Source organism: Brachycentrus maculatus, unplaced genomic scaffold (assembly GCF_059751285.1).
Source record: "Brachycentrus maculatus isolate JH-2025_06_01 unplaced genomic scaffold, ASM5975128v1 h1tg000362l, whole genome shotgun sequence".
NCBI lineage: Eukaryota > Metazoa > Arthropoda > Insecta > Trichoptera > Brachycentridae > Brachycentrus > Brachycentrus maculatus.
Window position 1 is genome coordinate 1,241,070 of NW_028281111.1, and position 15,420 is coordinate 1,256,489.

The 15,420-nt window shown below is 32.1% G+C and overlaps 1 protein-coding gene across 1 annotated transcript in view; it reads left to right on the forward strand.

Annotated features, from left to right (window-relative positions):
* The window catches only part of LOC148303568 (acetylcholine receptor subunit alpha-like), a 207,421-nt gene that overhangs the window by 72,192 nt on the left and 119,809 nt on the right, over window positions 1-15,420 (forward strand). The window contains exon 2 of the mRNA XM_088269754.1: window positions 2,009-2,125. Coding sequence (XP_088125880.1) covers window positions 2,077-2,125 — 49 coding nt within the window. The 5' untranslated portion in view covers window positions 2,009-2,076. The remainder of the gene's footprint in view (window positions 1-2,008; window positions 2,126-15,420) is intronic.

Genomic DNA, 15,420 nt, shown 5'->3' on the forward strand with positions numbered 1-15,420 from the left:
GGAACTAATTTCTGCTGATTGTAATCTCAAAGGATATGGGATAAATTACTTTCGATACAAATACGTATCACGATAAACTAAGCATTTAAGAACCTATTATAGTTAACAATTATTAAAATCATTAACAAAATTTTAAGTGTGTCCAAATACTTGTTCACAAATCTGGATTATCTCCAATTAGAAGTTGTTTTCAACATTATTTTGTTGACATCTCAACATGGATAAAGAAAAATATAGAAGTCTAGGCGTTTACGGGACTTACGACCGCCATAGACTGGTTAAATAACTTACAGCCTATGACGGTCGTAAGCCCTGTAAATACTCAAGACTTCTATGTTTTTCTTCATCTATGTTAAGATGTCAAAAATAGTAAAAATAACTTCTAATTGGAGATAACACAGATTTGTGAACAAGTATTTGGACACACTTAAAATGTTGTAGGTAAATAATTTATTAATTAATGCTTTTTCAGAAACAATAATTTTTTCTTAATTTTACTTTCGTGGTCTCCAAGTAGACTGTATTTTCGTCAAACGAATAAAAAACATTCGTTTGATAATGTCCTAACAAGGCGAAACAATTGTCACAATATAATTTTTATGTGTTTTCGTTAATAAAATACAACTTAGTAGACTCAAAAAATCTGTGTTTGATTTATAATTAATACATAAATTAAAATGGAGCTCTACAAATTAAACGCCAAATCAATAAATAGACTGTATTTTACTTATTTTTGTAAAAAACGTATAAATCCCTGTTAGGTTTTTTAAAAAAATATATATATTGTATGATTTTTTTTATATCAAATGCTTCTTCCATTACTTTTTTGTGTATTGGAAGTGTGTTATTCTCTTATCAAATACATTATATTAGTATTTATTATACAGTTTGCTTCCAAATTGAATACTGCGCTTCCATTTGTCACAAATTACCGACATTATTACAGGTGCCTTACTTTTCATTTTCAGGCAGCTTTGAATGAAATTGTTCTAATTTGATTTATGTAAGAAACATGCTAGAAATTTCTAGTTGAATTGTGTTTACAACTCGTTTTCTTAGATTTGTCTCGTTGACGATATAAAGCATTAAACTTTTTGCTTTTAGGGATGTTTATATTAAATATTCTTACTAATTTGATTCTTTGAAAGCGCTTCTCAATTTTACACGACGGACTTGAATTTACGTATATAATCAGTCGTGATATAAGATCATATATTTTTCTTTGATGTGATTGGTATTTGAGTTATATATCATAAGTTATATTGACAATCCAATAAGTTAAAAAAAAATCAAATTATTAGTTAAGGTCTAAACTATTTACACAACATACGTATACACAACATATGAACAATTTATATAGTAATTTCACGTTCTATGCATGTTTGTATACTTTCTTTACTTATTACCCTTATCAGCACCTAATGGTGCATAGGGCACTTTCTTTAGATGTTTTAATCTACATTCATGTACTTAATAAATACGTTTCTTGGTAAAACCAACTATACTTACTCTATTTCGTATCTTATTTTATACACAATATTTTAGTCCTTAGTGAAACAAAAATTTGTGAGCAAATAATTGTGTCAATATAGGTAATCCGAAGAAGTAGCATGAGCAAAATATTTTAAGAAAAATAAACTTACTCAACTTAACCATAGAAGGCACCTAGAGCTCACATGTGAAAGAAGGTATCAATCAAAGGTTATATCCAACTTCCGAAATTTGAGTAGTGTTGGTGTCAATGATGGCTAGAATGGTGAATGCTATCCAAATATAAAGTTATCTTTAAAACCAGTCTTTGACAGGACGTAAGCTCTGTAAATACCCAGGCTTTCATTTCTCGTATTCAGCAAAATTTTTATATTATAAATTAAATATTGGCCAAATATTCACCGGTAAAATTTCTGATGCTGTGATTGACAAAAAAACATTGTTTTTAATTTAGGTTTGAAGAGATTAAATTAAGATTTTTTTAAAATGATTAATACATATTTTTTTTTCTTCTCAGGTTGGCGATCCTCCGTACAGAACCATATCAAAATGGAAGTTGTGAGGTCGTGACATCACAATGCAAGGATGAAAAGCCTTCTCAGTATAATGTGGTTCCTGCTTATTCTTGCATCAGGTAATATGATTAAATCCATCCACCCCTTTAGTCTTAACCAACTAACTAACTTTCTAACCATCACGACGCATCTCTGCAGGGGTAGGCAGGGAGAAAAAAACGTTAGAACAATCTGTCTATGCAAACTATCTTAAAAAAAAACTAACTAACTAACCATCATGCCGCTTCCCCGCAGGGGTAGGCAGAGAGAATAGAACGCCACACCACTCTGTCTTTGCAAACATTCTTCGCCTCTTCCACGTTCGTGCATCTTCTCATACATACCCGCCGATTGTTACAACTCCTAACCTTTCAAGTATTTGGCATACCTGATCGTGCCATGTTTTTCTCGGTCTTCCTCTGCTCCTTTTTCCACTTACATTCGCCTAATAAATTTGTTTTACCGTTCTTTCCTCACTCCAAACCATCTCAACACACCTTTCTTAGTTTTATCGATAATGCTTATCTCAGCTTGCATTCCTCCCTTGTTTCACCATTCGAACATCTATCATACATCGTTTTGCCGCACATTCGTCTGAGAGATTGCATTTCGACTGCATTCCGTTTACTTTCATCCTTTTTTAGAACCAACTCCATGTTTCACTTTCATACATTAGATACTTAGGTAGTGTAACGGACCAGCTGAGCACACGGCCCTAAAAGGACCTCATTCGTTCGTTCTACATGTCCAAACCATCTCAACACACCTTTCTTAATTTTATCGATAATGCTTATCTCAGCTTTGCATTCCTTCCTTATTTCACTATTCGCAAACTATCTTTGCCTCTTCTATATTCATGCATGTCCGCCTCCGTAGTGTAATGGTCAGCACGCTCGGTTACCGTTCTGAAGGTCCCGGGTTCGATTCCTAGCGGGGGTCTAATAAATATAAGTGATTTTTTCACTTATAATATTTATTCAATATTACCCTGGACTGGTACCTGAAGCGGAGGGCTGATCAACTTTCCTTCGTGCGTTAACGATCAAAATAACATTGCGTTTTTATAATGCAGTGCTCTATGCACCATTGGGGTGCGGATAAGGGTTTGAATGAAATGAATATTCATGCATATACGCCGATTATTCCAACTCCTGGCCTGACAACTTACAAGTACATATTTGAAATATTTGATCATGCTAAGTTTTCCCCGTTCTTCCTCTGCTCCTATTACCAACTTCATTCACCGTATAAATTTGGTTCACTTTTATCTGTTCATTCATTCATTCCACATGCCCAAGCCATCTCAGCATTTAGTTTTTAAATTTATCGATGATATTTTTCTCAGCCTTACATACTTTCCTTATATAACTATTAGAATATCTATGTATCATATAACGTTTTGCTACACAACCGTCTTCATACCAAGTTTTCTTCAGTCATTCTCAGTATCAATTTTCATATGCATTCGCCTTATAAATTTGTTTTACTGTTCTTTTTTCACTCATTGGATTCACATGCCCAAATAATCTCAAAACACATTTCTTAATTTGATCGATAAAGCTTATTTTAGCCTCACATTCTTTCCTTATATCACCATTCGAATGTCTATCATTATAAGGCTTTGCATATTATTTTTTGACATCTCATCAAAGATGAAGAAGAATATGGAAGTCTGGGCGTTTACGGGGCTGACGACCGTCATAGGCTGGTTTAAGTGATCACTTTACATAAAGTGTATGTGTAAAGTGATCACTTAAACCAGCCTATGACGGTCGTCAGCCCCGTAAATGCCCAGACTTCCATATTCTTCTTTTTCTTTGATGAGATGTCAAAAAATAATATAAAAAATATTGCTATAATTGTAGATAATCCAGATTTGTGAACAAGTATTTGTATTAGTATGACAAAATGTTGTAAATACTGCTTTGCCACTCCTTTGTCTGAGAGAATGAATTTCAGAGGTGTCAGGAGTAAGTTGGTGGTACAGACATCGACAAAATATTTATCAATGCTCGCCATATATTATATCTCTATAAATCATTAAATGAACCGATCGCGTTAGCTTTATTCAGCCGCATAATAGGGAAAAGTTCCTTGCCAGAGGGATACTAGAACAGTAAACATGGGAAGAGCTCTCCACACTTTCAATGCGGTAAATGCAGCCGGGTTCGGTAACAATCAGGTACCTATCGTATAGCCGACCCTGGAATACTTTTCCAATACCGACGCTCTGGAAGATAAAAGAAAGTGTGAATGAAAACAGTATCTTGTTCGTAGTGCTCACTTCAGGAGTAACAATGTGGTCCGTACAAAAGGTGGACGAAGATGATGTTACAAGGTTGACAATGAAAATCCTAGCATCTAATTCTAGCAGGAGAACACTTTACCTAACATAACATGAGGCGATCTTACCATAATATTTCTACAAGTAATTCATCAGACACTAGATTTTTAAACTTATGGATGATATTATATATCAATTGTACCCAGTCATATATATAATCAAAGGGACAATCCAATCTTGTTACATAAACATTTAAAATTACTGCCGGTACGTGGAATATTGTGGATGAGTATCATCGTTGAGCAACAAACTAGACAAAAATATCGAAATCTTCTAGTACACAACCATGATACACGATTTACACAAAACGAAGGTCTGATAGTCCCAAGAATCAACAATAAATATGGAAGTCGAACACTGCAATATATCGTTCCGAACATTTTTAATTTGTTGCCGACGGATGTTAGAGGTCAAAATAAAAGATGGAACAAAGGCAAAATAAAGGAATGGGTAAATGATCAAGAGTTAATTTTATGAACATTGTAAAAAAGATTATATTGGTAATTTTTCTCCTTTTTTTGTGTGTATATATTAGGTTAAAATGGTTAAAAAACAATAAAAAAATGTATGCAAAAAGAACTCCACCGACAAGACACACAAGGTGGCTTGGTGGGTCTCTGCAAAATAACTTTTTATTTTTATTTTTAATATATGTTAAAAATTGTGATTTATACAAAAAAAAAAAAAAAAAAAAAAAAAAAAAAATTAAAAATAGAAATAGTAGACATCCAAGATATTACTATAGCTTGACAATAAAAATCCTAGCATTTAGTTCCAGCAGGAACATGTGGTACATTATTTAATATAACATCAGACCATCTTACCATAATCTATTCAAAATTTATTCATCAGACACTAGATTTTTCACACAACGGGTAATATTATATATCAATCGAAATGGTGGACATCCAAGATGATGTTACAAGGTTGACAATAAAAATCCTAGCATGAACACACATTACCTAACATAACATGAGGCGTTCTTACATATTATTTTTGACATCTCATCAAAGATGAAGAAGAATATGGAAGTCTGGGCATTTACGGGGCTGACGACCGTCATAGGCTGGTTTAAGTGATCACTTTACAGACGTGTAACATTCACCAATTCTACCCATTATTGACAACCAATCTACTCAAATTCTTGGAAGTTCTATATATATGAACCAATTTAGAAACTTTGTTCTTGAATCACTAGAACTTCACTAGAGACATCTATTGGTGAGATGTAAAGAAGCTTTTTTATTAAGCAGAAACTCTTACCATTTCTTAGGCGTTCTTACCATGATATTTTCACAATTTATTCAGACACTAGATTTTTCACCCTATGCATGATATTATAAATCGATAGAAATAGTGGATATCTAAGGTATTACTATAAGCTTGAAAATAAAAATCCTAGAATTTAGTTCCAGCAGAAACATACATTATCTAACATAACATCAAGCCGTCTAACCATAATCTATTCACAATTCATTCATCAGACACTAGATTTTTCACCCTACAGATAAGAACGCACATTACCTAACATAACATCAGGCCATCAGACTATAATCTATCCACATTTTATTATTATTTATTCATCAGACACTAGATTTTTCTACTACTCAGGATTCAACTTTTTAAGTTTCATAGCTTACGCCTACTCGTGAGTGGATTTACTCTTTATGTTTAAAGTTACTATAATTTCATGTAATTCATGAGTGAAAATTCTAGGCAAAAACACTCGCTGGATGATAGCAAGAACGCACATTGCCTAACATAACATCAGGCCATCAAACCATAATCTAACCACATTTTATTATTATTTATTCATCACACTAGATTTTTCATCCTTTGGATGATATATCAATATTATAGGTATCTCAACTTCATATGAGACATTTATCGTTTTTTACATGAAGGAAGATGGAAGAGGATACCAGGGCTCAGAGTTAAGTGCATTTTGCAGAGTTAAGTGATCATTTTATACTCTTATACAACGATTACCATTCTGCCTAGTATTGGAGATCCATATAGCTTTGATTTTTAACCTTGTATATATGCAATGCTGACGGATTAACTCTTTCTTTATACGTGAACGAATTCATTTATATATTAATAAACCTTGTATTATTTTTCCACAAAAATAGGTGAACAAAATAATATAAAGTGTAAAAAATTAGTAAAACTAGCGAAGAAACGTAAATTAAGAAACATAAACAAAAATATAATTTGCATTTGAAGCACTAACTTTGTGATTTTCCATTTTATAATTAAAATGTAACTTTGTTTTAAAATCACTATAAATATTTTATTATAACATAATTATAATGTCTACCAGTTTCGAAGCTAACCGCTTTTTTATCAAGACCTACTGGTATTCATATTATTATTTTATTTTTATTTTTTGACATCTCATCAAAGGTGAAGAAGAATATGGAAGTAAAAAAAAAAAGAATATAACTCCTATAATTGGAGATTATCCAGATTTTGTGAACAAGTATTTGGACACACTCAAAATGTTGTAAATAATAGTATTAATTAATATAAGTATAAATCAGTCTCGATAAAGAAGCGGTTAGCTTCGAAACCGGTAGACGTTATAATTATGTTATAATAAAATATTTATAGTGATTTTAAAACAAAGTTACATTTTAATTATAAAAACAAAAACGTTAAAATATAAGGAAGAAAATATATAATACCATACGAAATTATTTATTTTTTGTTCAGAAATGTATTGTGTTGTATACATATTGATTAAATACGTAATATATTTAAGGAATCACTTGAGAAAACCGCAAAGTTTTTTTTTTCGATCTTAAAACGAGGTCATTCGTAAGTTTTTATCGCTTTCGGAAAAACATTCCAACAAAATGTTCACTCACACAAAAGAGCCTTTGTTATACATACATCAAGAGTGCGTCAGGGGAGTTCCGGTACGGATGTGAAATCCGCTTCAACTTTAGCTTTCAATAATTAACAGAATATTATGCAAGGCATCCTCCAGAGATGTACCTTCACTAAACAATGTACGGATCCAGCTGCAGCAAGTTCACCGGGAAGTCCTGATTGAGCTGGCCGCTGTCCTGTTTCAAGGGATGCTTGTACAACACATCCAATTTGAGTTTAATTGACTCCAGGAAATATGGAAACTGTGTATCTGTTTGATTCATATTGGATGCAATCCAGTTGAATGAAGATTAACAAGAGAAGCTGATCTCTATTGCAGTACCTACGTTCATCGGTGATTGAACCACTGTATATTATATCAACTTTGTACTTCTTCCTAATACAATTTAAAACATTCTTTAATCTCACCTTGCTCAAATTATATGGTAATAAATCTAAAGGAAAATGGATAAATTTTATCTATAAAAAATATCTGCCTCCATAGAGCACATTGGTTAGCCAAATGGTTAGCACATTTGTCTACTATGTTGGAGGTCTCGGGTTCGATTCTCAGGAAGGTCAAAATAAATATAAGTGTATTTTCACAATAATATTTATTTAATACTGAAGCGCAGGACTGACCACTTTGCTTTCAAATGATGAACGATCAAGTCTCCATTCCATCAATTTTATGCAGTACCTTGTGCACTATTGGATGCGGATAAGGGTTAAGTAGCTTTGGTAAAAAAATAAATAAAAATTGGAGTATTATTCAAAATATTTTATATTTTTTAATATTAAAAAATACTGTCATTTTTGTTTCTCTGCTTTGTAGGGTAATAATGCTTTCAACTTTTCAACTAGGGGTTATTTTTGAACAAATCAAAAATTAAAAAAAAATGGTTGAACAGATGAGTGGGAGAAAGAACCGGGAGAACTCTGACCATGAAAGAAGCAAACCAATCATCACAAAGATCGTAAAGATTGATGGAAGTTTAGCTTCCGAAACTAGTAGTCTTTAATAAAACTCAAGTGGTATAAAAACAAGTGTTTCCTCAATCATTGTAACATGTCTTACCACAAAGTTGATGCCGAAACAATAAATAAAAGATTGTAACCCACGAAAGAAGAAATATTGTTTGGACACTTTAAAAAATCTAATAAAAATAAATTCATGGGGCTTATATTTTTCACACATCCTGTATACAAGAGTCGAGTGTCATACTCAAAATACAAATCAACGAACAAAAGTTATGACTATGCCAGAAATTCACCTACAAAATGTATTTATGGTCATCTGTTTCCATGGCAGAAACTTTTACAGCAAGGCAAAGTAGAATTGGCAACATTCATGTTATAATAACACATGTGTAAGTTTTCCAATTTCAACTTGCCTCCCTTATGTTCGGCCCTAAAATAATAATGAAGAGGCGCAGGTTATTCGAGCCTGTAAATCATGAACCACGTTCAAACAACTTTTTCTTATTTTCAATGAAATATACTACTACGTCATACGTCATACATTCTTATACGCGACTACTTTCAATTTACGAGGAATATGATAGATGGTACAGTTTACGAAATATTATAACACTACAAACATACTCAACAGACTTGAATTATGATAAAGCTCAGTGTTTCCTAATTGGTTTTTCCCGCGTACCACTTCAAAAAAGCTTCAAACTCGCGTAGGTTATTTTGTGTTGCGATAAGGGATTAAGATCAATCTGGAACGATTTATTCGTTCATCTAGTAGACAATAGTGACGCAATTAGCTTACAAATAAATACTGTAAAGCTCGGATGTAGATTCCACAGTTAAAAAAAACTAGTTTATTTTGAAATGCATCAATCCAAACTCCGATTTTGTATTTGAAAACAAAATCCACAAAATCCACAAAATTATACCTTTTTATCTTTAAATATGGAAAATCAGTGAAGTCTATATTTTTACCAACATTTGAATTATCTTTTGTTAATGTAGAAGTTTGAAAAATGATTGATTCCGCAATTTTCACTTGCATAATTACAATAATCTTGGTTCTTGCTTACAAACAACTAAAATGACATATGACATATTATGATTATACTTTTTTCATTATTTTTAAATACATACAAAACTGATACAATAAAAAAAACACTCATTGACATGTAAATATAGTTGTAATGTGATAAGTGTGCACGTTTTTCTTGCTGATAAGCTCGAAAACTTTGAAAATGTGGTTGCTTTTTGGTCAGCTTCAGTCTGTCAAGAGTCTTCGTTAAGAGATTGTACGCCTTGAGTACCTCTTGATGTAAATTCACGTACCCTTGGGAGATCGCGTACCACTTATTGGGAAACACTGATTAGTTGAATGTCTTTTTACCTTGTGACTGACTTTTACAAATAAACACATACACACATATTAATTAAGGTACAATGATACACTGTCTTGTAAGATCAATGATCAAATAATCAATATGATTAATGTTACCTTTCTGTAGTTTGTCACCACGATGTGGAAATTTTACGATTTTACTTGAATGTTTTAGGGAGGTTTTCACGCATGTAATACTTGCATTTATGCTTTGCAAGTCCCTTATATTATATTTATATTACATTATTGAAAGGCTTATGTGCCTAAAAGTGTTTTTCATTTAAGGGATTAAAAACCGACTTCATCAGCATCGTACAATATTTTGTAAAAAACAGAATTATTTATATTATAGGTGTCTCGATTTGAAATGAAATATCTATCAATCTTTTTATACGAAAGATGATGGAAGTCTAAGCATCCCTGGGCTTACTTTTTGGACTTATTTTCTTTCATATAAAAATAACGATAAGTATATATTTCACCTATAATTTTGACAAATCCTGTTTTTTATTTATTTAAGTTTAACTTGGTTAGTACCACTATTTAAAAAAAAAATCTATTGTGAAACGTGTTTTTATGTATTTTGCATCATTTTCAAGCACCGTATACATGTTTGTGTTGCGATGCGTTTCGCATCATTTTCAAATACCGTAAACGGTGTTGTGGTGTGCATAGAAACACGTGTCATGATAGATTTTAAGAAATAGTGGTATTTAATTAATTAAATTTTACATTAAAAATGGATAGATATTATCATAAAGCGACTTCCGAATCAATCGATGAACAATCCAGTGTCTGATATAATAAACAATATTGACATTGAGAATAATTTACGTATTTAAAAAAACTAGGTTTTGGAGTTGTAAAACGGTTGTGGTAAATAAACCATTACCCCGATCTTAATATCTGAATCAAATGTTAGTTTCCTGAAATGCTAGATTAACAGCTGCCAAGTTGCGAGAAGACGCGAGTTGACGTCAAACGGAACGACACGAGAGTAATTACGCTATCAGACTGTTAACTTTGTAAACAGGCATCTCGGTTAATGAGAGGAGAATCAAACCGAGCAACACAAACAGAATTCGGAGTAGGAATATACCTCAAACAGGCAAGCATATATCCCTGAAACTCAGCGAGATGCCTCTGTCGGTCTTTCCTTTCAAGCATACTTCCTTATTCATTCAACAGTTAAACAGATGCACTTCATTACCTGCTTAATTTATTGGACAGTTTATAAAGCGCTGTTTTTGTGACGAATCACCACTGCAAGCTTTTAATTTACACTTATTTAAACAATTAAAACGACACAACTAAATACTTTTTCTATTAATTGACAGTCGCTTTGTGGTAGAATCTATTTTTTATTATTAAAATTTAGCTTGAATTCCGCAATTTGGTATTTTACACGTGAAATTTAAATTTTATAATGAATATTTATGAATTCACATTAAAATTAAAAATATAAAAATAACGATAAAATGTATGTATATATACAAAAAAAATATAATTTTATAAAATTCTAAGCATGTAAATTTTGTATTTAACTAAACGACAAAAATCCAGTGCATCTCACGTGTAGGGTACTGTTATTTATTAACGTTCGTTATTCTATATACATTTGTGTGAAAAAATAAATATATTATATAAATAACCCGATAAATTCATAACAATATCCAAAAGTATATTCTTTACAATTAATAAATAATAACTTCTTCAAAAGTACAATAAAAATGCCAAAAATGTGTGGAAATGTCTAGAATAAACTTTTTCCCTTTAAATTCTGAAAACTCTGCGCTCTGGATTGCAATCCTCGATATATTTTCGATACTTATTTTGACATTTACCATTGTTCAGTATCACAATAAATTTTTGTTGACAAAGCCAAATTTATACAAATTTCATTACATTTCAATGGTTTATACAACCTAAAGTAGAGCCATTACTTATTAAATCATGTTCTTCACAACAGATGAGGTATTGTTATTATTTTTTCTTAGAAAGCACTCTAAAGGAATATAATTCGTATAAAATAATAAATGAATTCATGTTTTGTTGAATTAGGCTGACTATCAAAGTAACGACATTGAAATGATATTATATCCAAGAGCTGTCAAATTAAATTTGTTATATTAAGTCTAATCCTACATTACAGGAGAAATTTTTGATAACTCGGAAATATGGAAACGTTAATTGTTTTTGAATAATATTTTATACAATACTTTAAATTGATGTAAACTTTTGAGACAAAGAACCGTCTATTTCATTAATAAACATTATCCGAAGGAAAACTTTTCCATATAAATAATGATTAAATTTAAGGAATACTCGGAGTTATTTGTAAAATGTAAATGTTAGTTATTCTCAGCCTAAGTACTTAAGAAATAATGCATTATTTTATAAAACAATACATTCATTTAACCACTAGTCACCGTATATGAAGCTAATTTTTTTTATTTGAATTTTATTTTAAAATAATAATCCGCAAAGCATAATTTTTTAGAGGCTTGTTTGCAGGTAGGATAGTAAGGATAGGGAAGGTAAATATGAAAAACATGACACAGAAACTCCCAGACAAATCGAAAATAAATCTTTCTTTGATTTATTTTGTAAATGTGTCTGGTTTTGGTCCCGTGGCTAGTGTCGCGGACTCTTGAGTCAGAGTTTCTCGATACGAAGATTATTTCTAATAATGAGCTGCTTAGGCTCACATACATAGTTTGAAATTGAAGTATTTTTGAAATAATAAATAAACACAAATACTTATTTTTTTTCAAATACAAAAAATGGCGGGAATCGAACCCGCGACACCAGTTACGCAGACGAGCGTCTACCCAACTATGCCACGGCGCCTGTCAAGTAAAATTTTAATTTTCTTCGAAAGACATCTAGAGGAAAACCAAAAAAATCATGGATGCTATAGAAAGACGACATGATTCGAAAGCATGACGCAGTTGACATTGTACATATATGATAAAAGGACCTACAACCTGAGGATGAAGAAAGCTGACCTTAACAGTCTACAAAGACGATAAGTTGCAATGAAGCCAGGAAGAAAAGAAGATTTTGTGTGTGTCCCAATACTTGTTCGCAATATATCGTAGTCATACAGGAGAAAGTGACCAACTAACAAAATGTAAAATGTTCAGGAGGGCCATTTAAGTCACTTTTGCTTGGCAAGAAAACAAATATCAATGCAGTTAGTCATTTTTAAGAAGTCAATATATTATACTTTTAAGTTTAAAATCGCTTGTGGATTTTTTCAGGGCAATATTAAACTAGTAAAATATCAAATAGTCAGTGATTACGTTTTTGTAACAAATGCACTTGGTCACTTTCTCCTGTATGACTACGATATATAAAAAAAAATTGTTATATAAAAAAACTGACATTCATCTTCCTTACCCCCAACCTTTCCACGTTAGTGGTTGTATTCCCACTATCGAGTGTTCCAAAGCAAGATAAAACGTGCACACGTACGTTCGTAATAGCAATTTCGTAGATAGTATGAACGGAAGTGTTGAGTTTATCAGCGGCGGGTGATATCGCGCCGGAAGTGACTGACGGGGAATCTCCGTGTCACGTGGAAGGGTGGTTTCTGGGGCGGAGAGGGGGTAGCCGAGGGATTTGCGGTGTTGGGGGATGATATTACCGCGATATCGTGAATTATAGTGGAGTTCCCTAACCCGCTAGGATTACTATCTGGGAAATCTCGATATATGACAACATGCATTAGTTCCGAGATTCTGTGCAATCATATTAATCAAGTCTGAAATGATGTTATATCATATGTATTGTACTGTTACGTTTATGGTATATCATCTTCCAATTTAATTGAAGCACACAAAATATTATACTAAAAGCATTACTCACGTATTTTTTATTAATAAAAACTACTTTCAAAATAATTTCCAAAATATTTTCCAAAATAATTTTAGTACACATATTGATTTGTATTATTTTTTAAGGTATTTTCAAAACTTTGAAGTAGGTACATATGTATTTAAGAAATTCGTAAAGCAAAAAACATACAAACCAAAGTGATATAAGAAATTAATGCAAGGCTGGGATCAGCGTTATTGATTCAATTAAGAAAATTTAAGAGAATTGAATGAGTGAATAATGAATAGTAAAACAAATTTATGAGCTGAATGTGGTTGATAAAAGAAGCAGAGGAAGAACGAGGAAAACTTGGCATGATCAAGTATTTTTTAAACACATTAATATGGTCAGGTCAGGAATTAAAATATTCGGAGTATATGTGTGAGGCCGCCTCCGTAGTGTAATAGTCAGCACACTCAGCTACCGTTCTGAAGGTCCCAGGCTCGATTCCCAGGGGAGTCAATTAAATAAAAGTGATTTTTTCACTCTAATATTTATACCATATTACCCTGCACTGCTACCTGAAGTGTAGGGCTGATCACCTTTCCTTCATGTGTAAACGATCAAGATAACACTGCGTTTATTTGATGCAGTGCCCTATGCATCTTTGGGGTGCTGATAAGGGTTTGAAATATGTGTGAGGAGATGCATGCACGTGAAAGAAGCAAAGATTTTTTGCGAAGACCGATTGGTGAGGCGTTCTATTTATTTATTTATTTAAACATTATGTACGGAAAAGAAATAAGTACATTGGCGGGCTTATTTCCTCTGCCTGCTCATGCGGTAAAGCGGCGTGATGGTTAGTTATGTGAATATTATTGTTGATAATTAACGGTTTTTAAAGCTACTGACTCGGCCAAATTTTTCTGGATTAAAAACGTGTTTTTTCTCGTTTATTTAATCAGATGGGCCCAATTAGATTACGCGCGTCATTTTGAATCTGTGAAAAGAGGGTCACAGACTTAAAACTTTCACCCGATTTTACAAAAAAGGATGAAACCTACAGGTCTTATCTACTATCTTCAAATTTATGGCTTTAATTTCCTCAGCATTAATTATTTGATGCTCTTTAAATCTTAGGAGTTTCATAATTTATAAAAGCTTTATTTTAGCAATAGGTGGAGTCGATAGGTTTCTATATGATACATATAAGAGGCAACCAGTGATATTGCCAGCAGTGCTTTTTACATCCAAAATTAAAGCTTATAAAAAAGGTCAGCTTCGAAATATTATAACAAAAAGATTCTCAAGACTAATGTTTAAAATTGCATCTAATATATCTACTACCTATGCGGAGCATATGGAGCCCACAAACTGTCTGCAGGATTTTCTGTTGGCAGCCAGCTCCTTTGCATCCTTCTAAGTCAGATCCGCATCCCGAAGTCCTGACGAGAACAATTATTTATTAATTATTAATTATTTTAGATAGCAATAAAACAGTTTTGCTTTCTAAAGAGGTTCCTTTATAGATTAATCAATTTCGGCAACAAAATATACTAAACTAAAAAACATTAAATATAATTATTTTTTGACATCTCATCAAAGATGAAGAAGAATATGGAAGTCTGGGCATTTACGGGGCTGACGACCGTCATAGGCTGGTTTAAGTGATCACTTTACACACGTGTAACATTCACCAATTCTACCCATTATTGACAACCACACTACTCAAATTCTTGGAAGTTCTGTATATATGAACCAATTTAGAAACCTTGTTCTTGAATCACTAGCACTTCACTAGAGACATCTATTGGTGAGATGTAAAGAAGCTTTTTTAAAATAATTGTAAAATAATATGAAAATAACTCCTGTAATTGCAGATAATCCAGATTTTGTGAACAAGTATTTGGACACACTCAAAATGTTGTAAATTAAATATTATGTTTTTATTTTTTTTTAAGTGAAATCAATTTTAGCAATTA